Source organism: Pyrus communis, chromosome 3 (assembly GCF_963583255.1).
Source record: "Pyrus communis chromosome 3, drPyrComm1.1, whole genome shotgun sequence".
Lineage (NCBI taxonomy): Eukaryota > Viridiplantae > Streptophyta > Magnoliopsida > Rosales > Rosaceae > Pyrus > Pyrus communis.
In genome coordinates, this window is record NC_084805.1 from 3,590,628 (window position 1) to 3,618,626 (window position 27,999).

General features: G+C 37.7%; 6 protein-coding genes across 7 annotated transcripts; 4 read left to right on the plus strand and 2 right to left on the minus strand.

Moving 5' to 3' along the window:
- Nucleotides 1-565: 565 nt before the first annotated feature.
- LOC137727574 (uncharacterized) lies at nucleotides 566-6,908 on the plus strand. Its single transcript, XM_068466413.1, has 9 exons — nucleotides 566-858; nucleotides 943-1,052; nucleotides 1,234-1,441; nucleotides 1,541-2,063; nucleotides 2,188-2,439; nucleotides 2,553-2,744; nucleotides 2,830-2,904; nucleotides 3,022-5,556; nucleotides 6,356-6,908. Exons 1-9 carry the CDS (start codon nucleotides 677-679, stop codon nucleotides 6,656-6,658), a joined length of 4,380 nt encoding a protein of 1,459 aa, XP_068322514.1. The 5' UTR covers nucleotides 566-676; the 3' UTR covers nucleotides 6,659-6,908.
- A 430-nt stretch (nucleotides 6,909-7,338) lies between these two features.
- LOC137727576 (NADH dehydrogenase [ubiquinone] 1 alpha subcomplex subunit 8-B-like) lies at nucleotides 7,339-9,905 on the minus strand. The gene is made up of 3 exons (XM_068466415.1): nucleotides 9,807-9,905; nucleotides 9,505-9,714; nucleotides 7,339-7,727 (listed from the first exon to the last, which is right to left on the minus strand). The coding sequence occupies exons 2-3, from the start codon at nucleotides 9,690-9,692 to the stop codon at nucleotides 7,595-7,597; spliced, it is 321 nt and encodes a 106-aa protein (XP_068322516.1). The 5' UTR covers nucleotides 9,693-9,714; nucleotides 9,807-9,905; the 3' UTR covers nucleotides 7,339-7,594.
- Nucleotides 9,906-11,125: 1,220 nt separating this feature from the next.
- LOC137730352 (uncharacterized) lies at nucleotides 11,126-12,636 on the plus strand. Of its 2 annotated transcripts, none has more exons than XM_068469415.1 (2): nucleotides 11,126-11,262; nucleotides 12,304-12,636. In XM_068469415.1, the coding sequence occupies exon 2, from the start codon at nucleotides 12,314-12,316 to the stop codon at nucleotides 12,491-12,493; it is 180 nt and encodes a 59-aa protein (XP_068325516.1). In that variant the 5' UTR covers nucleotides 11,126-11,262; nucleotides 12,304-12,313; the 3' UTR covers nucleotides 12,494-12,636. The 2 variants fall into 2 exon arrangements, with proteins under 2 accessions (XP_068325516.1, XP_068325515.1); XM_068469414.1 differs by having other exon boundaries at nucleotides 11,132-11,262; nucleotides 12,307-12,636.
- Nucleotides 12,637-13,709: 1,073 nt separating this feature from the next.
- Nucleotides 13,710-16,343, plus strand: LOC137729212 (subtilisin-like protease SBT3.11). Its single transcript, XM_068468074.1, has 3 exons — nucleotides 13,710-14,065; nucleotides 14,171-14,268; nucleotides 16,138-16,343. Exons 1-3 carry the CDS (start codon nucleotides 13,857-13,859, stop codon nucleotides 16,209-16,211), a joined length of 381 nt encoding a protein of 126 aa, XP_068324175.1. The 5' UTR covers nucleotides 13,710-13,856; the 3' UTR covers nucleotides 16,212-16,343.
- A 1,995-nt stretch (nucleotides 16,344-18,338) lies between these two features.
- Nucleotides 18,339-22,382, plus strand: LOC137727817 (calcium-dependent protein kinase 11-like). Its single transcript, XM_068466650.1, has 7 exons — nucleotides 18,339-19,062; nucleotides 19,814-19,957; nucleotides 20,071-20,223; nucleotides 20,335-20,450; nucleotides 21,372-21,539; nucleotides 21,678-21,902; nucleotides 21,984-22,382. Exons 1-7 carry the CDS (start codon nucleotides 18,519-18,521, stop codon nucleotides 22,134-22,136), a joined length of 1,503 nt encoding a protein of 500 aa, XP_068322751.1. The 5' UTR covers nucleotides 18,339-18,518; the 3' UTR covers nucleotides 22,137-22,382.
- A 491-nt stretch (nucleotides 22,383-22,873) lies between these two features.
- On the minus strand, nucleotides 22,874-27,470 carry LOC137729020 (uncharacterized membrane protein At4g09580-like). The gene is made up of 4 exons (XM_068467838.1): nucleotides 26,857-27,470; nucleotides 25,557-25,827; nucleotides 25,307-25,477; nucleotides 22,874-23,322 (listed from the first exon to the last, which is right to left on the minus strand). The coding sequence occupies exons 1-4, from the start codon at nucleotides 27,111-27,113 to the stop codon at nucleotides 23,191-23,193; spliced, it is 831 nt and encodes a 276-aa protein (XP_068323939.1). The 5' UTR covers nucleotides 27,114-27,470; the 3' UTR covers nucleotides 22,874-23,190.
- Between the last annotated feature and the right edge of the window lie 529 nt (nucleotides 27,471-27,999).

Consider the following 27,999-nt stretch of genomic DNA (forward strand, 5'->3'; position numbering starts at 1 on the left):
TCGTGAACATTCGAGGGGGAGTATTGTAAATAACATTCATCATCATCATATGACAGCTTACTTCAGGGTTAATATGCAATATGTAGTCAGCTAGGACATTTTTTATATAAATTATAAGCCTATAAATAGACACTCTAATTTATCCTCTCAATGTCTCCTGTCACACACATGTCCATTTAGTTCTGTTATTATTTTCGTTTGATTTATTTAAGGACAATTAAATACAATAAAAATATTTTGAAATTTTTCTGTAGAAATAATAAATGTTTATTATGTGGTCAATATATTATTATTGTATTGTCATTATATTATCATTGTGTGGTTGATACATACTCAATATCTCATGTTATTGAAATTTACCACTTTTACAAACTCAATACTAAAATATGTTTATTGTAATTATTATTTTTATTTAATTAGATAAAAGAAAATATAAAGTTCATATGCAAAAAGCTAAAAAGTGTGCCAAAAATATAAGGCCCATCTACTTTGGGTCAAATATAACCCGGAACCATAAATGAAGAGCTGTTGCGTCCACCAGGAGTAGCGGTTTATTTGAGTGAAGTTTCCAGAAGAAAGAGAAGCAAAGCTTATTTACAGAGAGTCCGCCAAATTTTGAGAAGGAAAGCAAATCACAAATTGAAACTGAAACCCTAGCTTAGCAAAGTGAACAGAAATGGAGAAATCATGGTCATCGTTGGCACCGTCGAGCTCCGATGGCTCCCGAGAGCTTCAGTGCATCGGCAAGTTAGAAATTGAAAGGCCGAACCCCGTCGGCTTCCTCTGCGGCTCCATCCCTGTTCCCACCGACAAAGCCTTCCACTCTTGCGATTCCGCTCTCATTCCCTCCCGCCAAACGTCCGTACGCCTTTCCCTCTCTCTCTCTCTCTCTCTCTCTCGAGTTGTTTCAGTTTTCATTGATTTTGTTTGTGAATTTTTCAGAGTGAGTGCTCCGCGGTATCGAATGCTTCCGACGGAGACGGACCTGAAGAGCCCGCCATCGCTGAACAATGTTCTTCCCATTGCTGCTGTGCACCCCAAGGCCGCCGGAGGTATGCTCACTTCTCTTTCAATTTTAGTCTAATAATATTTTCCGTTTTCAGTTTTTGATGCTATAATTTTGTAGAGTATGTGGGTGGTAGAAATATTGAAATAATTCGAGGGTTTTTTTTAGAATTATTTTTGGCTTCTGTAACAAGCATGGTATGGATATGGTATTATTTGAGTTGGCAGATATAGCTTGGGATGGTGGTACTGTTTCATCAAATCTCACTAGAAAATGTGAGGCCCTTGCGGTGTCTGGATTGGTTGATTATGGGGATGAGATCGACGTCATTGCTCCAGCTGACATTCTGAAGCAGATCTTCAAAATGCCATATTCCAAGGCTCGATTATCAATTGCAGTTCAGCGTGTTGGACAGACGCTTGTTCTCAATACTGGGTGTGTATTAGCCTGTTAATGTGCTATTCTATTTTGTCCACTATTTTATAAAATTTAGAAGGAGAATAAAAACTTATCTGATCCTTTTCTCAAGTGTAGGCCTGACATTGAAGAGGGGGAAAAGTTAATAAGAAGACGTAAAAATCAATCAAAATGTGGAGATCAGTCTTTATTTTTGAATTTTGCTATGCATTCTGTTCGGATGGAAGCTTGTGATTGCCCGCCAACTCATCATGTTCCATCACAAGAGCAATCAAAATCCTCTGTTCTTCCTGGGGCAAATACTCAGTTCGTGGGACAGCATGATGATGTTGCTCCGGGCGGAAAATCAAATAGTCCAGAGTACACACAGTTTAAAAGGGATGATTTCTTTTTAGCAAATAAGAAGGATAAGAAAAATAAGGGGCGCAATCCTGTCAAAAAGGCTTCACAAGTTGGCGAGAAGTCCAGGAGCTCAATACAAGAGTCTGAAAAACATAGAAGAGTTGGTAACGACGGGTTTCTAAGGGTTTTGTTTTGGCAATTTCACAATTTCCGCATGCTCATAGGGAGTGACTTGCTTCTGTTTAGTAATGAAAAATATGTTGCTGTTAGCTTGCATCTCTGGGATGTGTCACGACAGGTTGATGTGGTGTACTAAAATTTTTGTCCTATTCTTTTTCCTCCATTTCTTTTTTTACGTATTAACTATTTTCCTCTTTTGTTTCTTTGTCTGTTTTTTTCCTTTTTATTAATCTTACTGGCAGGTTACACCATTAACTTGGCTTGAAGCCTGGCTTGACAATGTCATGGCAAGTGTGCCTGAGATGGCCATTTGTTATCATGAAAACGGTGTTGTGCAGGGATATGAGCTTTTGAAAACAGATGATATATTTCTACTAAAAGGGATCTCTGAGGATGGCGCTCCTGCTTTTCATCCTTATGTGGTGCAACAAAACGGCCTTTCTGTTTTGAGGTTCCTTCAAGAAAACTGCAAGCAAGATCCTGGAGCTTATTGGGTACTGATGTGATTTGATTTTATTTGAAACTGATTTTTCATTTGCCTTTTCTTTTTGCAGTTTGATTTTTTGCAATTCCCATAATAATATTCATTATATCTTAAAAATTTCAGCTGTATAAAAATGCTGGGGAAGATGTCATTCAACTCTTCGATCTTTCTGTGATTCCCAAGAACTGTTCTCCTGATGATTGTGATGATAACTCAAGCCCCCTTCCTTCTCTATTGCATCAAGGAAGAAGTGATTCTCTGTATTCATTGGGGACTCTCTTGTATCGAATTGCTCACAGGCTTTCACTTTCAGTGGTATGGAAGAAATTTGACTATTTTACTCGCTAGCTTCCTTTGTTCCTTCTTTTAGTGATTACTAATTTATTTGGAATTCCTGCAGGCTCCAAATAATATGGCAAAGTGTGCAAGGTTTTTCAAAAAATGTTTGGAATTCCTAGATGCGCCAGATCATCTGGTACTGTATAATGAACTGACATTTTTACCTTTTTATATTTGTTTGGTTACTAATTCAGCATTTTTGTCAAAATCACAGAAAGAAAATGATGACAATAATTGATGTACTGCTTAACAGGTTGTGCGGGCATCTGCACATGAACAATTTGCAAGGCTTATTTTGAACCACGATGAAGAGCTGGAATTAGAGCCTGATGATCTGCCTGTAGAATGTGAACTTACAGTCACTGATGCTGAAGAAGATTCTTTGGATTTAAGTAGCAATTCTGAATCAACGGTACATGAAGAACCTCAACTGGTGGGACAGGAAAAATCATATGACGATTGTCAAAATGTTGAAGATTTAGTAACTGAAGCTTCTGTAAAGATGACTTTAGAAGCAAATGCATATTCTCCCAGAAATTTGATAGCAGAAGGTAGCACAGACTACGGAGATTTGACAGAAGCTGTACCAAATTCCTCTGGTATTGAAAGCTCTGCAGTTTGCAAATTGCCTGCAACAACCGGACATGTAGTTCAAACTGTTGCTGAACCAATCTCTTCTAAGCTAGCTGCAATACATCATGTTTCTCAAGCTATTAAATCTCTCAGATGGATGCGCCAACTGCAAACTACTGAATCAAAGTTGATGGACCAGGAGAGTGAAACCCATGATAGGCCACCTTCATCTATTAATCTTTCTGTTTGTGCATGTGGTGATCCTGACTGTATTGAAGTTTGTGACATTAGAGAATGGCTTCCAACATCAACATTGGATCACAAGTTGTGGAAACTTGTTCTTTTGCTTGGAGAGTCGTATTTGGCACTTGGACAAGCTTACAAGGAGGATGGTCAGTTGCATCAAGCTTTGAAGGTTGTAGAATTGGCCTGCTCTGTATATGGATCAATGCCTCAGCATCTTGAAGACACAAAATTCATTTCTTCCATGAATAGTTGTTTTCCATCACCAACAAAATTCAGTTATACAAATAAAAAGATTACATCATCTAATAGTGATCAGGAAGATCTGAGCTCCAGCTCCACTCATGGTTGTCTTTCATTCGAGCAGTTCTCATCCATCTACCTCTTCTGGGCCAAGGCATGGACACTGGTTGGAGATGTTTATGTTGAATTCCATTTGGCTAAGGATAGTATCACCTCTCCACTAGCAGAGAGAAAATATTCTATTAGAGAGTTGAAAGTTTCATCTGAGGTTGTCAAAGAAGTTAAAAGGCTCAAGAAGAAGTTGGGGCACAATACACAAAACTGCAGTTCATGTTCTCTAGTAAATTGCAGCTGCCAGAGTGATAGGGCAAGCAGTGGTAGCAGTGCAAGTAGTAGTAGTGGCGATATGCGCTTGGTAAATTCTGGCAGGAAATACAGTAAAAGACCATATGCTAAGAGCAATGCCTTCTCGCTTGCAAGAGAGACTGAAGATGATAATCCTTGTTTGAAAACCGAGAGTGGCAAGGTTTCTGATTGTGGATATCTGCACCAAAAGAGAAATGGTGAAACCATAGAACAATCTTCAAATATGGATATGCTAACAGTGAAACATGTGTCATCTGATAATTCTGACAATCTAGAAGGCACTTTAGGAGTGCATGACATGGGGCCGATACTGGCCTCTCAATCTAATGCTTCTGTGAGAGAAACAACGAAAGTGAAAAATGGTGGGATATTCAAGTTCCTTGGAGGTCCTGCAGTTGGAGATGCTGAAAACAATCTTTCGGAAGCCTGTTGCTGTTACGAAGCTGCTACAAAGGCATTAGGTGGTCTTCCATCTGGTTCCGCTGAACTACAATCTATAATGAAAAAGAAAGGGTGGGTATGCAATGAACTGGGTCGAAACAGACTTGAAAGGAAAGAACTAAAAAAGGCTGAATTTGCTTTTGTAGATGCTATAAAAGCATTCAGAGAAGTCTCTGATCATACCAACATCATATTGATAAACTGTAACTTGGGGCATGGAAGACGAGCATTGGCAGAAGAGATGGTATCAAAGATTGATGGTCTCAAGGGGCATCCGATCTTTCATAACGCATACAACCATGCATTGGAGACCACAAAGTTAGAATATACTGAATCTCTTAAGTATTATGGGGCAGCAAAAGCTGAACTCAATGCTTTTGTTGAAGAGGCTGGCCCTGAATTAAACAATTTGAGGACTGAGGTATACACACAGTTTGCTCATACGTATCTGAGGCTCGGAATGTTCTTGGCAAGAGAAGATACAACTGTTGATGTCTATGAAACTGAAATGATGGTCGATGTGCATGTTGGTTCCACTAGTCCTAGTGGCAGAAAATCAAGAAAACAATCACGAAAGCATGAGATTTCAGCCAACGATGCCATTAGAGAGGCACTGTCTGTGTATGAATCATTAGGTGAATTGCGGAAACAGGAGGCTGCATATTCCTATTTTCAGTTGGCTTGCTACCAAAGGGATTGTTGTTTGAAATTCTTAGAGCCAGATCATAAGAAAAACAACTTACCCAAAGGCGAAAACACAATTCTCCAACGAGTCAAGCAGTATGCATCCTTGGCGGAGAGGAACATGCAAAGGGCCATGGATTTCTACAGCCCAAAAACGCATCCTACCATGTACCTAACTATTCTTATAGAGAGATCAGCTCTTTCATTGAGCCTTTCAAGCCCTTTACACTCAAATGCAGTAAGCTCTTGAACTTGCTTCATACATAATGCATTGAATTTTGCTTGCAAATAATGTCTATCCACCTTTTTCTCAAATTCAGAGACTTGAAAGTATATGTTATACACATTTGCATGCACAAATGGCACCACATTTAGCTGTACGTGAAATCAAATTATAATATGTATTTTAAATGAGAAGATTGTTTCTGCTATTTATTTGATGAAGTGATAACGCTCCCTTCTTTTTTTTTTAATTTGAGATTTTGTACTATTTTAGGAATTATACAGGGGAATTGAATCCTAAGAAGAGATTTTATTCATCTTGATGACTCTCTAACTTGTCCTGTTTATCGCCATGTAACATCACACTAAGTTGGTTAGGATTGTATTTGATTAGGGAGTTGATCAAGGGATTTAATTTTGATTTTCGGACTGGCCCTATAAAAAAAAAATGGGATATGATATGTATTCATACTAATGGAAGTTGATCAAACTCCTTGTGGTCTCCTCTCTTTCATTTGTTGGCTATCTGTTCTGCTGCATCAGTCTTCCGTAGTCTTCACATCATGAGTGACAATGTAGAGGCCATTTATACATTTCGTTAGTTATACTGCAATTAATTAACATAGGTAAGTAGAATTAGCACGTATTGAATGTTATGCTATTCTTTATTTGAAGAGTTCATCGTAACTAGGATTATGACTTTATATAATTTTGTGAGGTGGTTCCAGACACAGTTTATATAATCTTGTCTTACTGTTATTGTTTCTGTTACATGTAAAATACTCAAAGAAGCTAAAACATTGCTTGTGTTGCAGATGTTGGAATCAGCTCTGTCTTGCATGCTTGAAGGACGGTATGTGTCAGAAACAGACTCGGACTCTTGGAAAACCGATCACCCCGAGGTACATGCCAAGTTTTGGAATCAGTTGCAGATGATTTTGAAGAAGATGCTGGGTGTGGCACTTTCTTCACGCACAAGCAAATCTTCTGTTTCTCAGCCAGCTTCAGGATCCAGCAGGTGTGGGGATACTGAAAAACTGAGGGAGCTTTACAAACTCTCTCTTAAATCCACAAAGTTAAATCAATTGGATGCTATGCACTCCCTGTGGACATCATAATCTTAATCTGGAAGTCGTTTCTGCGCAACAAACCCTATTGTAATAATACGTCCATAACAGATTGGAGAGAGAGAAAGCTTGGGTTCTGTTCTGCATATCATAATACCAAAGCATTGCTTCAGGAATTGAAGGGAGAGGGTATGATTTGTTGAATTTTTTATATTCTGTTACTTGTATGTATTGTATGTATGCAAGCGTGGATGTATGGATTTATGTAAGTAATATGTATGCATGTATGAATGTATGCTTTGCTCGTTTTGAGTTAACCTACGCTCCCGTCTCATAATTTTTTATGAATTTGATTCCATGCAAACTTTGTGGATGTTCAGTATGACTAGAATTCAATGTTTAGTGGCCTTGGAAATTTAAATGCTTTGGATAACATGAGTTTTCACATGCTAAACGAAGACCTATGGATGCTAAGGTTAGAAAATGCGGTTTAAGAAGAAGCTCAGAGCAAAAGAAGTAAGTGAAAACCTAGAAAGACTTGAAAATAGACTTTAAGAAAATACATGTAGTACTTGGAGCTAATTGAAAACTTGGCGCAAAACCAAAAGCAATGACGGTTTTTAATGGGATAACACTTTGTTGTTGGATAACATGAGTTTAAACTTGGCATTAGGTGCTTTCTTCCATGCAAAAAATGGATTTAGCTTTCTAAATTTGTTACAATGTAAGAGGAGGATAAAACTCATTTTCCATTAGGCCCTTAGCAATAGGATGTAAGGTACAACAATTCCAACTGCAACACTAGTCAATCACTCTTCAACATTGCAAAATATTTTCCTTCATGGGAGCTTACCCAAGTGAAAATTCGACATGAAAATAGGAAGAAAATAGCTCAAGATCCATTGAAATTCAAATTATACGTAACACTATTTTCTCATTGCACGCTGCCCCTATTATTGTGGTAATGGCGGGACAAGAGGCATGTTCTTAAGCCAATGGGCATTTTTTCTCGAATTCCTCCTGCTCTTTGCGACATAACTCGAATTCATTTGTATTGTAATACATGCATCCAACATAAGCATCCATCTCTTTCGTGCACTTCTGATGAAGATCTTTCAGCCTGCAAGGACGAATGTCATATTTAGAAATGGAACGAGGCCTGCCTCTCCTTGCTCCACGAAAAACAAAAGAAGCATGTGCTAACATGTTCATCAGTCTGTTAGATGGGAGAACTAAAACATTTTATGCAAGTTTCTCGATGAATTCTGGGAACTCTTTGATAAATTGTTTCCAATACCGTTGTATCTCAAGTTTTCATAGACATCACGCAACTAACTGGATTATCAAATCACCCAAAAAAAAAGTCCAAATCTTAAATAGTGAAAATACAAGAATGTGATGCAGAATTCAAAACATTTCGAGAGGAGAGAGAAAAAGGAATGATGATCCTTGAAAATTCGTCCAATTCAAAAGCTGTTCGTGAGTATCCAAGGACCAGTGGGATTTTTCTTTTTCATGTTTGGGCAAGCACTCCTCCGAACTTAAAGTCAATGGAACCTAATTAATTGGTTACACGCTTTCTCTAGTGGTTTTAGGTCATTGAATAATTTGTGCAACTTGGTAGACAATGGCAACTTCAGGATGTCTAACAGGATACACCCAAACCCGAGCCCAAGCCCCTATCCAATAGGATAGGCCCCTTGTGGTATTCTCTCAAACCCATGAAGACCACTCTCTCAACCTAGAGCAATACCCTCTCTAGTAACCCAAGAGATAACCCACACTTGTAGGTCTCGCCTAAGAGATATACCATCTCTTGTACCAGATGCACTTAGATAAACTCCATCTAAGCCATGCTTCAAATGACCAAGGCCTCTAGAAATCACCAGCCACTTCCTTGCACCTATGCACCGACTTGCATTAATACGTGAAATTTAACCTAGTTGTCCCACTAATGGAATTCTCTAAAGCTACCCATAGTTATCTGCCAATACACCAATTAATCAGCCAAATAACCATTGTATATTTTTTTGGTCACAAAATAACCATTGTATTAATTACACTACAATGCCAAGAGCCAATTAAGGAAAATACAATGCATGTCTTCCATTATCAATACATGTAAATTATGTAATACAACATGCATTTACCATGTGTAAATTCATGGGAATTCCAAAAGCCATGCAACTCCACTATGGAGGGACCGTTCCCAATACCATGAGCTGCATTGAGCTCATTTGAGCAATTGACGCGTCAAACTGTTATAACCCATGAGCCACACTGATCTCATTTCAGCAATCCTAATGGAGCTCATTTGAGCAATCGAAGCGTCAAACTGTCTATAACCCATGAGCCACATTGATCTCATTTCAGCAATCCTAATGGAGCTCATTTGAACAATCGAAGTGTCAAACTGTCTATAACCCATGAGCCACATTGATCTCATCTCAGTAATCCTAATGGAGCTCATTTGAGCAATCAAAGTGTCAAATTGTCTATAACCCATGAGCCACATTGATGTCATTTCAGTTATTCTAACGGAGCTCATTTGAGTAATCCAAGTCTCAAATTCTACATAACCCATGAGCCACATTGATATCATTTCAGTAATCCTAATGGAGCTCACTTGAGCAATCGAATTGTCTATAACCGATAAGCCACACTGATGTCATTTCAGTTATTCTAAAGGAGCTCATTTGAGTAATCCAAGTCCCAAATTCTACAAAACCCATGAGCCACAGTGAGCTCGTGTGAGCAATCCAAGTATCAAATTGTCTATAACGTATGAGCCCAATTGAGCAACCTAAGTGCAGTCTCTAATCAATAAATCACAGACCACTCAAACTTTCCGATTCCACAGGGAAATAAAACGGGGGAGAGAATTAGAAATGGCTTACAGGGTAAGAACGCATCGAGTGACTTGGCGACCTTTTTCGAGACATTTCTCAGGGTTCGGGTCCTTCTTCTTGCACTTGAGAAAAGCCACGTTCTCCGCTTGGCAGTTGTACTGAATGTGCTTCGCCGCCGCCGTCAGAACCGCCGATGTTGGGATCGGATCTCCTGCTGGGTCCACTGCGCTCGCCATTTCCCACTTCCTCCGATCGATTCTGGTAAATAAAAAATTAAAATTAATACATAAAAATGTAAATTTTCAGAAATTGAATTGGAAAAGAGAGAGTAGAATTGGTAAAGTCCGCACCTTTACTTGTCGTTTCTGTTGGGTTCTGCGGTGGAATGAGTTTTTCTCACCTGAAGCTGAGTGTTAGGTTATGGAGGAACAAAACATAACCCTCCAAAGGCCAAATTTCATTTTTCATTTTTGACCCTTACAGTTTCTATAGTTTCAATTGTGCCAATTAGTTTTTCTATATTGTTGGAATTCAATAATTTATCACGATTTATAATTGATGCATTTTTTGGCGGATATAGTTTATTATTTTTTTCAACAGCTATATTCTGAGCTCAAACACGGAAGGAGATCTTTTCTCGATCTCTTCTATTAAAGCCACCGGATCAAGTGATCTGAGTCTTTGAAATTTCATTCAACGACTCACTTGTTTTGATACCTTAAAAGTTATAATAATTTTTTGTCGTTGGATGGAATTTCAAAGGTCCAGATCACTTGATCCAATGACCTTAGTGAAAGAGATCCGGACCTCAAACACCTCTGTATCCTGATTTAGGGATGTATTCAATTAGAATTCTGATAAATTTTAATAGAATTATGAGAGTATATTTTAAGAAAAACAGTATAATCAAGATAATAAATAAAATTACAATTTATGTCTATTTTCAAGGAAGCAACATGGGAATCTCATATAGAGTGATATTTTAGTCATTTAATATTCTAAAAAAACCAAATCATCAGACCAATAAGAACTAAAAATTGTAATCCGTGAGTAAGAATTGTTATATGTTTAAATCAATTATGACAGAATGGTCTACTTCGCACAAATCTCAAAGTAAAACTCTAACAGAGGTAGAGATAGAGATCAAGCAGCCACGACGACTCAAGAGTATTTATTCCACCCTAGTGGTAAATAGTTTTGGATCCTTTTTAACTTTTTATTATAATTTTTTAATAGACGCTGCTTCGCTGTTGAACATTTCAGCAGAAGGTCTTGCTTACACCAAATTTTGGATGGACACGTGTCCAAGTTTTAATTAAAAAAATCAAAACTTGGACACGTGTTCATCTGAGATTGAGTGTAAGCATGATCTCCTTCTGAAATATTCAGCAGCCAAGTTTTATTGTTTTTTAATTCCAAAATTTGGTACAATCCAAAATGCACCAAACTATGGGCAATATTAAAAATTTTGCCAAATTGGCCAATAGGGCATGAAAGCCGAGTTACACCGAAGAAAAATTGTAAAATTGGCACAATGCAAAATGCCAGGACGAAGAACAAACCTCAACCAAACTATGGGGACCAAGAAGCGAAATTTAGGGGTCTTTCTTTTATTTACCAAATAAACAAAAAGAAAGAAACTAAGGGCATTTCAGTCCTTTTGGACAAATATGATGTCAGTTACAACGCGAGCGTTATGGCATCGTGTTATTAGGGCTTCAACTTCAAGCTTTCAACTCTGAACCGAATCCGTCTCTTCGGCTTCCTCCTCGTCGTCCTCTCTCTTACAAATTAAATTTTACAACAGTAAGTGCAAAACTCTTTCAACCAATTTCTAACCCTATCTTTTTCTTTATGCATTTTTGTTGTTGTAGTAGTTCTGCTGCACTGCTTGTTTGTTTTAAATCTTTTGAATTGGGAATGGTCGCAGATTCACAGGCTCGTTTTTCCAATAGGTAATAGGGTGGTTCTGTATCAGTTTATGTTCTTCCTTGTCACTGACGTTACGATTTAGTAGTATTACTCTCACTGTGTGACGCTATTAACATAGGGAGAGAGTATGGTTCTCCCATTGTGTGACTTAGCGTCATCCCCCTGAAGAGTAGAATATCATCGTACATATGAAAAAACAGAAGCTTTTGTTCTTGAACTAGCCTTTGCCTTTGGTTCCGTGATTTTTGTCTCCATGTGGTTCAGAGGTTTCATGTTTGACGCACATTGATTGTTGTAATGACGAAATATATTTGTGATGAGTTTTATGCCTCGTTTTGATCTAGGGTCATTGTAATGACGAAATATGTTTCCTTTGCATGTGCTCTGTTTCTGAGTGTAGAGTTGATAGCAGTGCATATGACTTGTTTGTTTAGAGGTGGATATCGTCAATTAGAGAAGTACAATCTTAATATTTTGAGGGTATGAAATTATGGATCACTGTCATTTTAAATTTTTGGTGCAAAGAGCTTTCTTGATTTCATTCTTAATTGAGTTTTACCCTCGTTTGGTGTCAAAGATTGAATTGGATTGCTTAACTCACGAGAAACATTGTCCGTTGAAGGAAGAAATGTATTTCATTCACGACTAGTACATCTTCTACCTTCAAATTAGACAAAATATGAAAAAAGTTGACATCAATTTCTTCATTCAACGTACATTGAATCTAGTGAGTTATGTAATCCAATCCTAATCATAGACACCAACCGGGCCTAAGTGCTTCCTTTCGGGCCACAATGTATGCAGTTTTTCCTTTTTGTTTGGGGGGTGGGATATTGATAGCCAATACGTATGCAGTAACATGTGCTTTCTGTTTTCTGTGGCTGATGATTTGCTTTCTGTCTGTGTTGTTTGAAGTAGTTAAAGAATGGCTGGTGAGAAGAAGAAGAAGACTACGATGGTCATTCGACTTGTCTCATCCGCTGGCACTGGATTTTTCTACACCAAGAAGAAGCCTCTTAAGGTGAGGGAAAAGCTTGAAATCCGAAAATTTGACCCTGTGGTAAATCGTCATGTTCTGTTTAGAGAGACAAAAGTGAAAGTTTGAGTCTTTTTTTCTTTCTCTTTGTTCCCTTCGTGTAGGCCTTTTGTTTTAGTTAGACCTAACTCCTCCTAAAAGCTTGCCTTGATGAAAGTTGTTGCTCTCTCTTGCTTAAGTATATATAATAAGTTCAAATTTTGATTGTTTAATTTTCGGATGAAGGGTTATATTTGTTAAATTCTCAACTATACCAAATAGAACTTTTGAGTATAAAACCGGGAAGGACTGCTCTAACCAACAAAACTAATTGTAATAGGGGTGTGAAAGATACGGTTACTCGTGAACTTTTTTTTTTTCATATGATTTGGGGGAAATGGTCTAGTTGGGTTTGAATCCCATCTTTCTCTTGTTGCTTAGGCAACTTAAACCCTCAACATAGTGAGGAATGAAGCGAAAGGCCTAACTCAACGACTATCAAGTACTATGCTAGAAATCTTGGCAATGCACATCCTCTTTAAAAAGGGTTGATTATTGCCCTTTTGACACTCTTTAAGGGCATCTATTGATCATTAGACATTCTTTAAAGGCGTCTTGATCATTAGACACTCTTTAAAGGCGTCTATTGACATTTACACCAAATCGGCACACTACTAAAATATTTGACAGAGTTTACTAGCTCCTACCCTAGTTATATTTCGAATCGACATGTTAAGCGCCTATGCCTAATGCACTTATATTTTGAACAATGCTTTGCTACTGAAGAATGATAAGAAACTCTTACCCAAAATTCTTTGTGTTCAAATAACAGAGCTTTGTGCTTATGATTAGAACCGTTCATATTACGAATCATTATCTAAATATCACCTTTGCGAAAAATGAATTAAAACAAAGGATGTTTAGACAATTTATTGTAGCAAATGCATAGACAGTTCGTAATACTTTTATTTATTCCCGTTCATTTGTTTTTACCCAGTTCAATAACTCAATGATCCTAATTTTAATTGATTTTTTGCAAAGACGATTTTTATAAAATGATTTACGATATGAATGGTTCTAATTATAAATACGAAGTTTTATAAATTAACAACAAACAATTTTGACTAAGAACTTCCTACTCATCTTTTGAGTATCCAAATATTATTCTTATATTTTCCGGACAGTTCAATATTGGTACTCCCAAAGAAAAAAAAAATAGAAAACAAAGGAAAATAAAAATAGAAAACAAAGGAAAATAAAATAGAAGATAAAGTAAAGGAAAGAAAGGATAAGGAAGAAGGTGCCATTCCAAAGTGCAGGCCTAAGAGGCAAAAGGCAAAGGCAAAAGGAAAAGGCAAAGGCAAAGGCAAAGGCAAGGGCAGAAGAGTAAAGAGAGAGACGGAGTTACCAAACAAACACAAATTGAAATTGTGATTGAATTGTATAAAAAGGAATGGTAAGAATCACCAAGGCTTTCCTGTCTTCAATTTTGCTTCTGAATCTCATCATCTTCTCTGTGTTCGCCATGGCCGACCAATCTGCTCCCAAATCCGTCGCTGCTTCCTCCGAAACGGCGGTCCACATCGTTTACACCGAACGCCCTCTCGAAAATGAAGAGCCCGAGTCCTATCACATCCGAACCCTAGCCTCCGTCCTCGGCAGGTCTCTCTCTTCTGTTTGTTTCCTGGGAAAACGAAAGAAAAATGAATTTGTGAATTTGTGAATTTTGTGAACTTGTGATTTGCATACATACATATATACGTACAGTGAGGAGGCTGCCAAGGAGGCGCTGGTATACAGTTACAAGACGGCTGCCAGTGGATTCTCTGCTAAGCTCACTCCTCAGCAGGTTGAACAAATTTCAAGTTAGTCCTCTCTCTCTCTCTCTCTCTCTCTCTCTCTCTCTCTCGTTTTTTATAATGTTGATGATGATTATTCTTCTGGTTCTTAGCAAATGTTATTTATTTATCCGATCCCATGTACTCCTCTTTGACATGGTTAATATGACTGCTTCAAGCTTTATGAGGCGATTGTAATGTTGATGTATGTCAATGTTTCAAGCTTCATGAGGCGACTGTAATTGTAAAGTTGATCTTTAAATTTCCGGTAGCGTATTGATTCTTTCTATTGGGGAATTAGGTGTGTACTGATTTATATAGGTTGGCCTTTGTGGGCTTGTCTTAGTTTTGTTTTGGACCCCAGATCCCATCTGTTTCACCAATTGTGGCTATTCTTTGCTTGTTCATTGTTATCACTTTCTGGCATGTTCAGAATGCGTTGGACTAATTTGGTATAGGGGATTGGAACGGAAACCCTCTAAATTCAAGGCATATTGAAGGTAGAGGAGAATGATTTTCATTTTGAGGGGATTAGATATGAAGGAAACTTCTCCCTTCTAAGTTCTAATCCTACCATTTGACGAGGATTATAATGGATAAGGTTTCTTCTTGAGAATAGTATCTTATCCACTCGAATTCAATTGTCTACACCAAATGAGGCCTTAGAGTTTCAGTTTTACCCCACTACCAGGTCATATTTGACGTGAACTTTGTCCCTATGTTTGGATCAAAGTCCCAAGGAGCATTGACTCATTTGTTAAAAATGAACTACGAGAATATTACTTGTGAACTACTTAAACACTACAAAGCTACTACTGAAACACTACAATTGCGCTAAAGGGACATTTAACACTGGGCTTTCAAAAAGACACCTTTCAAGGAGTCATTTGAGCAATCTCTCAAATGTGTTGTCTTTAGTCATCTTTAAGGCCCTCCTCTTATTTTTGTAGTGCATTCCTAACAAATTTAGCCTGAGTTCCATGAAACTTCAAAGTCCCTCACGCACTCTCAAGTTTCATGCCTTGAAATTCATAATATGCTATTTTTGGCATACCCAAATGTGGGAAAAACAAAAATAAATAAAATAGCAAATGATGTTTTTACTATTTATCATTGGTTGCATAATCTCTGTAATTCTCTTATCCTGTTGTTGATTCAGAGTCTTTGCAGTTCTAACTTCTAAACAAATCAAAGTTACCTGATGTAATTATTTAAAAAAAAAAACTTTTATGCTACTATTGTTGCTCCAATGAGTATCCCAGTGGTAGAACATCTACTGTTTCCTTGTTGATTCACATTATAATAGATTACTTTTGTTTAACTTAGGCTATACAATTGCCCATGCTTAATACCGATGGCTGACAGCCTGACACTGTGTTCCTTCTTCTTTTTTTGTCATTGTTTTTCTTGTTGTTGTGTATGACTACTATTAAGCGCATGGCAAATGTTGCATAATCTTTCATATAGTAAATTAATTACCAGTATCATGGCATTTGTTTGTGTCTCTAGGCTGGCATTGATATGAAGTACTGGTGTTATATGATAATTACGTCCATGATTGATTGCTCAAGTGTTTCGCTTTTCACATTTTGGGTCAATTTCAGCGTTTCATCTATTTGCTATGACAGATGAAGAACAGATATGAGTAATTCATTTTTTTATGCTAGGAAAACTTTAAGGCATGTGCATTACGAAAGTGAGTTTAATCGTTTCTTCTTCCAAAAATAAACGCCAAACAAAAGAGAAAAATCCATTTTATACGAAGTTTCTCAATGATGCCGGATTGTTGAATTACAGCTATACTTCTTTTGTGCAAGCTATGAGCCCGGTAAACCAGCCAGTTTCAGATTATAGAAATAAATACTCATTGTTTTGTTGTCTACTCGATATTGGCAGAGCTTCCTGGGGTTCTTCAGGTTGTACCAAGCAGGACACTCCAGCTGCATTCAGGACCTGGAAAGCTGCATTAGAGGAACTGAATTCCATAGTAAGAAACATGTTTTAAACTTAAGTATCCACCGTGCTGTATAAAACAATAAACTTGTTTACTCTTGGCATGCTGTCTACTTTTTCCATAATAAGGTTGATAATATATGTTTTAAGAGTGCCGCTCGTACTTATGTAACTATGGTATGTTGTATATATAGTTTTCGTAGATTACTTAATTCCTAGTTAAGTTGCAGATGTAGTAATTTGAGCATACGTCTGGTTCCTTAGGAAATATAAGATGGATGACTATGCTTATGTTCCAAAGATGACTTGTAAGGGTGCATTGCGAATGACAAACATTCGGGCCCAGGCTATAGGTTTTTAGTTTAATTTGGGAAGGCTTTGGGTCAATCAACGTGGTGGGTAGGGTAGGATTCAGATGAGGTGATGTAAAAATTAAGAGTAAACGAAAAGCACCTCATAGTGAGAGGATGGACCATTGGATTTGGGAGATGGAGTTAGATGGACTGGGTACACCGCCACGGTGGGGTCTTGTTCTTTAATAACACAATGTCATGTGGAGTGAGAGGAACACGTAATATTGTTTGGACTGCGACGCCATGGGTAGCCAGTCCATCTAAGTTGCTCTACGTATTAGGAGGTTTAGCCTAGGTGATGGCGTCATCATTCAACACGAAGACTTGCCAATGTGTCATTATTCAACGGAAAGAAGCACATAGAGAGAGAATCATGTCGGGGGTGGCGGGGTTTCAGCTACACAATAAGCTATTTGTAGTTTTGTATTTTGGTGTTGAAATCACTGAGAGCTCCAACTTAAGATATTTCACTTATAAGTAGAGAATAATATCATTTGCGTAATATTAGTGACCAAAAGAGAATTTTGGACAATAGAAAATGTATTGGGAGTGGTAGGTTGGCTTGAACCACACAATAGACAAGTAAGAAATTGATTTTGAACCTGCGATGCATGTGAGTCAAAATTGAAAAGCTCGTTAAAAAGTGAACATGTGATTGGCATGCAACATTGTTTAACAAGAAATAGAATGAACGTAAAAATTGGTAAATTGGCAAACTAGTTGAGAAGTAAACTCATAATTTTGAGACAGTTAAGAGGCTAAACTGCATTTACTCCTTTTTTTAATCTACTAAAAAAGAAGAGTAATTTTTACTGGTATTACGGTCCATTGATGTTTCTCGTTATTTATAAACGAGAGATTCAACTTAAAGCATGTGTACTTAATATAAATGGGTTAAAGAATGAATCAGATGGGTTAAAAATATTTTCACCCAGAGAGTTTGGCAAATGATTTGGGCCTTGGTGCTTGATAATTATGAGCTTTCGCCGATCTTAAGTCGGCCAGATTGCTTTGACCCATTGAGCTGAAATTGTGTTTTGCTCGCATGGTCAAAGATAACTTATGATTCGTTTAGAAATATTTTTAAAATGACTATAAATATTTTTGATGAAAGTAATTTTGAACTTTGAAAGCATTTAAGTAATTTTTCTTTTTTTTATAAGAAATATTAGATATGTGCTTCTTGCAGGAAACACTAGATATGTGCTTCTTGCAGAAAACACTTGGTGCTTTTCCAAGATTCATTTTGATTTTTACTAATGTTTGGTTTTAAAAATATTTTCAACTAAAATATTTTCAGTTATTTTAACAGTACTTCTAAAAATTGTGTTTTTAGTTACATAAAACCTGCAAGACATGTTTTGATTTATTGCGGTTAATAACATATGTCTCCACATGACTACACACGTGAGAAAGTAAAGGGGAATAATTTAGGTTGCTTGTCGTCTTTGTCGTAATTATGAATTTGCTGACGTGGAGGGAATGTATGCGGCTAGAGATGAGAAGATAGACGGAGAGCGCGCGCGAGCGCAACAAAGCAGATACTGCTACGTGATATTTATACAAATTGTGGAATTTATGTATTAAATATAATTTAAAAAATAAAATTTTTCATCATATTCTCGAAACAATAAAAAATTTCTTTAAAAGCAGAATACAGTTACAGGACCCCATGTCCACGTGTCACACCACAAACAGACAAACTCACATCCTCTCTCCCTCCCTCCAATCTCACTTTCGCCCAAAATAAAAAAATACTAGATAATAATTGAGGCAGATTCAGGGGGTCTGATAGTTACCAATCAAAATCCACAAAGGGAGAGAGAAGGAGGAGAGAAACAGAAATAACAGTTTCAGAGAGCGGAGGAGGATGATGGAAAGGACAAATCACAAGTAAAAAAAAAAAAAAATCAGAAGAAATTCATCGTTATCGGAGAAGAGAATCGAATCGAATCGAAACGAATCGAAAGAATGAAGAAAGGATTGCATTCCCAAGCAGGGAAGCTTCACACAGTACTGCCGTACGAAACGCCGCGACTTAGAGACCATTACCTCATGGGCAAGAAATTGGGCCAAGGCCAATTCGGCACCACCTACCTCTGCACCCACAAGCCCACCGGCGCCCAGTTCGCCTGCAAGTCCATCCCCAAGCGCAAGCTCCTCTGCCAGGAGGACTACGACGACGTCTGGAGGGAGATTCAGATCATGCACCACCTCTCCGAGCACCCCAGCGTCGTCCAGATCAAGGGCACCTACGAGGACTCCGTCTTCGTGCACCTCGTCATGGAGCTCTGCGCCGGCGGGGAGCTCTTTGATAGGATCGTCCGCAAGGGGCATTACAGCGAGAGGGAGGCGGCCAAGCTCATCAAGACCATCGTCGGGGTGGTGGAGGGCTGCCACTCCCTCGGCGTCATGCACCGCGATCTCAAGCCCGAGAATTTCTTGTTCGACACGCCTTCGGATGACGCCACGCTCAAAGCCACCGATTTCGGCTTGTCCGTCTTCTACAAACCAGGTTCAGCTTCCTTTCCTATCCGATCCACTTTTACTTGGTTCTTTCTTTCTTTTTATTAAACCGGGAAATGGAAATGTTGGTCTGCTGTAGCTTTTCAAAATATTTCTGATTATTTCTTCAACTATTTAATTTTGCTGAATTGAATTTCTTGTGCCTTGTTGTGTACTCAATCTTTAGGGTTGCTTGATTTACACGTACATAGGTTTCTCTACTTAGTCTTGTATATGATGAACAAACATAAACTCCGCGGCTCCACCTACGAGGGAGGACGAAGGAGCTATTTCCCGGATATTGCTTTTTTTTTTTTCTTTTTTTTTTTTTCTCTATGCTATATATTACATCACTAGATTCAACAATATTAACGTCCAAAATAGATTCAACAATATTAACGTCCTTTTGGTTGGGGATGGATGGCTCATCTGTCATGGTATTGATATCATAAGAAGGAATCTACGTTTTATTCAGTATGCCAATACATTCGGTCATTCCCATGAGCGAAATTACTCATCAATCTCTATGTCCACGACAATCCGTCTGCATAAACATAATTCCAAATGCATTGCTTTGCCAGAACAATGCTTTTTTTCTTTTTGGTTTCCAAGCCAGTATACAATTGACGCCATCACTATCCTGTATCAAATGCGGCTCTCCCTTGTGTTTTTCTCTTCCTCCCCGTTGAAGCTTGAACAGCGTTTTTGTCATGCATAAAGATGGTTGGTTATGTGCTCTGCTATACCTTTTCTTGTTCCAGGACAAGTTTTCCAGGACGTCGTTGGGAGTCCCTATTATGTTGCACCTGAGGTGTTGAACAAGATTTATGGACCTGAAGCGGATGTATGGAGTGCTGGTGTGATACTTTACATCCTCTTAAGCGGGGTTCCTCCTTTTTGGGCAGGTACCGACCCTCAACAGTTAATAAACCCTTATCAGTGAGGCTTGGCCTTTATTAACATGTTTGGTTCTTTTGTTGTATCGTGAGCTGTTTAATGTTTCAATATGTATCTACAGAAACTGAAGCAGGGATCTTCAGACAGATTTTACATGGCAAAATCGATTTTGAATCTGAGCCTTGGCCTAATATTTCCAAAAGTGCGAAAGATCTCATGTGTAAGATGCTTGAGAGGAACCCAAAGAAAAGAATATCCGCCCATGAAGTCCTATGTGAGTGGTTTAATACCTACTGCTGTGCTGATAAATTTTTATGAGATTGTTGCATAGATAAGGTTATATCCAAATGATAGCTGTGTTGAAATCTAAAATGGATCTTTTCAGGTCACCCCTGGATTGTGGACGACAGAGTTGCCCCTGATAAACCACTAGATTCTGCGGTTTTGTCCCGCCTCAAGCAGTTCTCAGCCATGAATAAGCTTAAGAAGATGGCTCTTCGAGTATGTCTTATTAATGCCTTACCATATATGATCTTTTTATATATATATCATTCTAATACATTTTCCACAGTAACCTTGCAGTCAATTGTTAAATTCATTTATCACCCAATGTGAGAGTTACAATTCATTCTCTGTCAAGGCATCATAAGTTTAAGATAACAAATAATATAATAACTTCTGTAACAAGTATTTTTAAAATGGTAGTAACATGATATGGGATGGACTTGGGATTTCATTTCACCTGAAAAACATCGGGTTACTGTAACGTAGACACAGTTTATAGTTTCCAGATCAAAACTCCATTTATACACTGCATTCAACATCAACTGGAGTTGTAGAAACATCTATAGGATACCCAATTTTTCCACCAAAGAAATCTTATGCAACCAATACAGTTTTTGTTTGACAATGATCAAGAAGTGTTCTTTGCAGTGCACATCGTATTATATAAAGGCCGGTCTGAGCAGAAATAGCATTTTTGAATAATTAAAAAACTTATCACTTTCCTTATAATACATGTGTTATCATATATTGTTCGTATCAACTTCACAAGATGGGTGTATGTTGTGATAGTGTTTGCGGTTGTAATAATGGTTAAAGCAATGTGAGACTGGGGGATGACCTCTCATTTTCTGTTTAATTCTCTAACCGATAAATATGTAAGGCCATAGTGAAGTAGGCAGACAACACTGATTTGTTATATATATGATTAGTAATGGTTAAGTAAAGTTCTAACCAGAATACCTGAGTTTTCACTCAATCAGCAGTGAGAAGCCATATGTATGTTATCGTTTAGTATTGGACCAACTACCTCTGTTATTCTTTATGTCAGCAATTTGTTTGTACTTCTACTGTGACCAGTTTTTTGTTTCGGTGATGGTGTAATCTAGATCACTGCGGTGTTCTGTTTTCTTTGCCCAGGTTATAGCAGAAAGACTGTCAGAAGAAGAGATTGGTGGATTAAAAGAGTTGTTCAAAATGATTGACACGGATAACAGCGGGACAATAACATTTGAGGAACTTAAAGAGGGATTGAAAAAAGTGGGCTCGGAGCTAATGGAGTCTGAAATCAAGTCCCTTATGGAAGCAGTTAATAGATTGATCCCCATAAACTGACTGCATATTGCAAAGTTTTCAATATTCTTCTGTTTATGATCTTAATAGATCTCCAACGTTATTAACATGAATGACCCTCACAAAAGCTTTTTGCTTCGGCACTGTTGGCAGGCTGATATAGACAACAGCGGAACAATAGACTACGGTGAATTTCTTGCTGCTACCTTGCACTTAAACAAGATGGAAAGAGAGGAGAATTTGATTGCAGCCTTTTCCTTTTTCGACAAAGATGGTAGTGGATATATTACCATCGATGAGCTTCAACAGGCTTGCAAGGAGTTTGGTCTAGGTGACGTTCATCTGGATGAAATTGTCAAAGAGATTGATGAAGACAACGTAAGCGTTTCTTTTCATTTTTATTTCGATTAGAAATAATATTAATGAAGTTTCAGAAGCCTAATTACGTAAATTTTGCAGGATGGGTGTATCGATTATGGGGAGTTTGCTGCAATGATGAGGAAGGGGGGTGATGGAGGAATTGGGAGGAGCAGAACCATGAGAAACAATTTGAACTTTAACTTGGCTGACGCTTTCGGAATAAAAGATCAGTCTACGTCTACCGGACAATGAGATAGTACCAAAGAAACTGCAATTTTTAAAAGGAACTGAAGACAGAAAACTTGGCATGAAGAGTAGCCATTTGACTCTCACCGTGACCATATTAATTTTCGTTTGTAACAAACAACGTATTTTCGTTATCTAATGGTAGTCATACTGTATTTTCGTATAACATTTGAATACCATGTGATGTGTAAATGCCATGTCAGTTAACGATTGAATGTACTCCTCTTTCTTTCGAGTAAATTTCCTACTCAATTGTCCTCTCTCTCCCAATTTCCCTTCCATTCCTTGCGGTTCCGGAAACCTCACTGCCCCTTTCTTTGAATAGACTCGCTACCACATTCCTTGGTATTTTCTGAATATTGATGTTGTCCTAGAGTTTTGAAAACGAAAATGTTATTTCATCTTAAAGTGCTGTTATTTGAGCCACATTCTCTGGCGATCCTTCCTACATACGTGACTTGGGTAGGAGGACAACAATGTCCAACAGTAAATGTGGGTACAGAAAACATTGTTGTTTTACCCTATTCTTTGATCCGACATAATTAGCCAACGATTCAAAGAAATCCTGGCAAGTACGTGTGCCGTATACCAAAATTTCTCCATTCCCATTTTGAGCCTCATTGCACTCAGCTACAACATATAACTCGACACTTTTTCAAACTTCCACTGACCCTGAACTGGTTAACCATGTAGAAAAGTATAACGGTTCCAAGTAAAAAAAACGAAAGGGCAACCGCCATCCGAAAAAAATATAGCTCCACAACTTTCTGAATACTTTGTTATTTTACAAGGACTATCAATGTTACATGAGCCCAAAGCAATGATAAATTCATAAACAATATTGCACAGCAGCTTCCGGAACATCATTTGAACTCCGTAATAATACATTACCTAGCAAAGAATGCTTTGAGAAGCCTATATTGAAAAACAGACACTCACTTTTGGAACCGGAATACTTAAGCTTCGCCATTTTGTAACATTTGCACTACTTAGCGTTGAGACTACACAAGTCGCCTTTTGGACAGAAGCACGGAATGGGGGTTCCTCACCACCAGAACTTTCATTCGTAGATTCGCTTCCTCTTCAAAACGGTTGGAAATATAATCAAAGAGCCAATGAGGAAAAGCACAAACAAAGTTTTAAAGTCATAGAGATCCTTAACTGAATTGAGATCCCCCAGAGCAAGGCCAGCCTAGCAAAACAAAATCAGCAGGTATTAACGACTACGATGAAAACATTTCAAGAAAAGAAACTGTCATATGTAAACTTGAAAAACAGATTTCAGACAGTCTAAGATGTTCGGATGTAAGCAAACAGTTAAAGAATAGCCCCTGCATTAAAGTGAGATGAATTCTGGGAATAAAAGGTCCTCAGAGAAAACTAATTAAAGATGTCAACTATACTTTAAACCAATGGGATCAGATGTTCCGTTTATGTGTATCTTGATTATTTTGGTCACAATCGTGATGCCTTCTCTATGTGCAACGAAGCTCTATTTTATATTTTTAATATTATTAATAAGTGCAGCAAATAAAGTGGCCATACAACACGGTACGCAAGTTAACATGATGAAAATCAATTTAATCTGTCGTATTTTTATTTGGACAGGGACAATGCGTAAAATGCATGTAAGAACGCAATTCTTAGTAATATTGCTAGTGCAGTTATTAAATTCTATACCTGCAATCTAACTAAGAAAGCTTTAATTATCATGGCCTATCTCACATGGGCAAATCAATCATCAAACATAGAAAGTCCTTCTGCACCTATACACAGCACGGGAAGCTTGACAATGACAGCCTTACCGAGACCCCTTAATTCATCCTCAAAATATATATTTTTTCTAATTACTTTATATTTACTGTAATAATAATCAATTTGATTTCTTTATGATTTATTGCATTGTAAAAAGACAAATTTGACACTACGAGGTATAGAACTATTTCAACCAAAAACTAACATTCAAAAATTTGCAAATTTCATGAGACTTTGTTCTAGATTTAGGTATTCATACAAGAGCTTGAAGGCCTCGACCAAATTTGATTATAATATCGAATTATGCCAAGAACATGCTAATACTAGAGTTTACCACAGTCTAAGTACTCTGACCAAAATTAGTTCACTCTTGGACCCTAGGAGTATGGGACTCCAAGTCAATGGGATCTTGACTAGACACATTGTCAAAAGAGAAGAACCAAAACCAGAAGGTTTTCTGGATGGAAGTCAACTAACATAGTTGGTCGACTTCTTCTTTGGCTCAATCGCCTGACCTCCCAGCAGGCTACCTTTGCCAGCAGTTGGCTGAAGACCCTTACAATTTAAATATCTCATGCAACCGCCAATTACACTTCAGATTGAAGATAAGACAACAAAACACATATCCACTAAGGTTCTGCAATCCACTGGTGTTACCTTGTGTTTTCCAGACTCTACATATCTGAGAAATGGAATTTTATTAAAGACTTAAAATTGAGATGAAAAACTTAGTGAACCAGAGGTCCACCCACTATACGATACAACCCTAGAACAAAATCCAAAAACACACCTCTAACATTGCAATACAACTCTAATAACTATCCTACAGCAGCTCCCCAATCTAATAAAATTACAGAAAATGCAAAATCTCTAAAGGTTGGAGAAAGCAAGAAACCATAGTACACACACCACAAGGAAGTTAAGCTCATGTCATTACCCAAGAAAGCAATAATACATAGCACATACCCGCCACAGCCAAACTCCACTCAAGTTCTTCTATTTCTGACCAACCAAATTACCCAAGACATGCTTTTGACAAAAAAAAAAAAAAAAAAAAAAAAAAATATTTGAAAACGTGACCAACAAATAATAACCTAATTGAACCATGCTTCTCTGACAACCCCCACCACAGCATCAATGCTTATGGATTACCACCTCTAAATACGGCATACTTCAAGGCCTTAAAGTCCAAAACCTCCAAAAGCATAACAAAACAATGAAGTAAAATGCTGCCCAGAGCTAATCTAAGCAGTGTGGACTGTTTAACAAATTTGTTATTAAAAAGTATAGCGAGCACCATATGCAAACACCAAAACAGGAATATATAGAAGACAATAACTAACCACAAAATAGTAAGATGAGAAAGTTCCATTTATTTTACAGAAAATAAAGTTGGCATTTAATTAGTAGAAAGAACTTACTCTGACTGTGATATAAGATGCTGGAATAAGTCCAATAAAAGTCGCCAGAAAGAAAATATGAAACGGTATATCAACAATTGGAGATGCCAAGTTGATGAAAAGGTTCGGCAAGGTTGGAGTTATCCTAAGAAAAAGCATGTAATTTAGCAGCTTTTCCCTACGCTTTGCAATCTGGATGCACAAAAGTTAAGGTTAAAGTAGTGGAAGATGGTAGCAGAATGATCAATTTTAACGAAGTAATAAGAAGTACCTCTGCCTGAAAAAATCTCAACTTTTCTGGCCAAAACCAACTAACAAAAGGCCTTCCAATTAACTTAGACAAAAAGAAGCAAGATGACGCTCCAGCTGTAGCGTTGCAGACAACCAAAATAAGGCCTCTGATTACACCAAAAAGAGCTCCAGCTAACAATGACATAAAAATTGTCCCAGGAATCATAAAAGTCTGCATGAAGATGTAAGTAGAGCAGTAACCCAGAATAAATTGTGCTGGATAATCATTGGCATATGTTGCCAGATTGTCTCTGCAGAAGATTATAAAAAATATTAAAAATCAGAACAAGCATTCAGGGGAAGTGACTAATGTTAAATGGGACCATAAAGGCCACAGAACTGGATAAATAGACAGCCAAAAGTGAAAACATGACATGACTCCAAGGCATAGACCAAAACTGCATCTGTCTCTCTCAGTGGTGTGTAACGTGCAAAAGGGACGTGAAATGTAGGTATCCATTTACAGGTGCATCCCCCAGTGACTTCTTGGATTTGAAAATGACTGTTTGAAATGAACGAGTTACCTTCAGTTTTCCTCCAATTGTTGAAAACTTAAGTCATGAGGTATGGTCTTAGTAACTGAGACAAACATTTTGGAGATGTGTTCTCATGGTCAATTATAGGTTCTCTATGAATGGAAAGAAAGGCGAGTTTGTTCTAATATTGACTTTGCGATTCTTCTCAGGCTTCCATATTGCCAAAGATTGAAGAACAGATTTTCCCTTTTTTAACACGCCGAGAAAAAGGGGAGAGAGTGGTGGGGGTGGATGCCTATTTGTTACCATCTGAAAGCTGGCTACAGATATATTCTTTCTATCAAGTCTCAGATGCAAATGCAGTCTAAACGTTACACAAGTTCCTTCTACATTCTCATTCTACCAACGTCTTCAAATACGCCTATGAAACAATATGCAATACCTTGCAGAGGTGAATTCGAAGGTGTAGTGACTAAAAAGAAGCCCTATCGACGTAGGATTTCTACTTGTTTCATAATTTTTATTCGAATTTCAAATCAACCCAACATTTGTGACAATATCTTTGGAGAAACCGCAAATTAAACGCCATGTTTGAACAAATATCGGACCTCTTATGCAAATCAGAGAAAGAGAAAGAAAAAAAAAAAAAAAAGCAACTCAGATAATAAATTTTTCCGCAATCATCAAATTAGTGTAAACAAAATCTCAATAACCCTTCAACAACACAACCACAATATAATGTATTCGAAAAATTTGAACAACAAATCCAAATTAGAAATTGATTGAATCGCGAAAGGGACGTACTTGAGAAGGCGAAGATCGACAATGGTGCGGGGCAGCTTGAGTTTACCGTACTCGGCGGCGGGCATGGTCAAGTAGACGCAGGAGAGGCCGGTAGAGAAGACCAAGACAACGGCGAGAGCCGCCGCGAGCTCCCACCGCGAAAGCGGAAACCTTTCGGACTTGAGCTTCTTGCCGGTGGACCAATCGTCCTCCTTGGCATTCTCCTCGTCCCTCGGCAGCCTCCCCGCGTCCCCCGCCAGATTTCTCGGAGCCGCCATGTACGGATTGCACCAGCACCGACACGAAGATGATGAGGGCCCACTTCAATAGTAACACTCATTCATCGACAAATTTGCGTCCTTGGTTTCGTTGTCAAGGTCGAAGCTTCAAAGTGTGGTTTTTAGAATGCGACCCACATCGATCAAAGATTCAAAATCTGAGAGAGACATATGTTGTTGGATCAAATACTTGGATTCAAATTTGGGAATTGAATTTGGTTTCGGTTTTGGGTGTGAAAATTGAGATTCAATTCCCTTTTGTTGGTGCGTAACAATCAGATTCAATTTATGTGGAAAAAGGAACAAGAAAGATGGAAAGCGAATGAAAAAAGAGAGACGAAAGGACTATGAACCGAAAATATATAAAAAAAAGGAGGTTGTGTAATATATTAAACACTGTTTTTCCTAATTTTTACTTTCATAATTTTAAATTTTGATATTTGTATCTATTTATTACATCAATTTTAAAATTTAAAGATCATAAAGTAGAGACAGTTTGCCACTTGTTTGTTTTGGTTATATTTGTCGTCACTGGTTAAAGTAGATTTTTGTGAATGATAAGTTTGATGATGATAGAGATTGTAATGATTTATTTATTTATTTATTAAAAAAAAAAAGATGAGTGCAAGAAGGAAAAAAAACCTTTGTTGCTTTCAATAAAAAGTCATGGTCGTTTAACAAAAATCATATGGCGTCAATCTTCCTTCGTAGTCTTTCAAAAATCGCAGATGGATCGAGGAATCCAAATCCAACAAATAAACATCCATATTTAAAATCCAAACATGTTAGTATTGAAATCGTATTTTAATCCTACTTTGTAACAATGACGAACAAAATATTTCTTTTAAGTGAAAAAGCCTCACACAATGGGAAAAATCCACGAGCA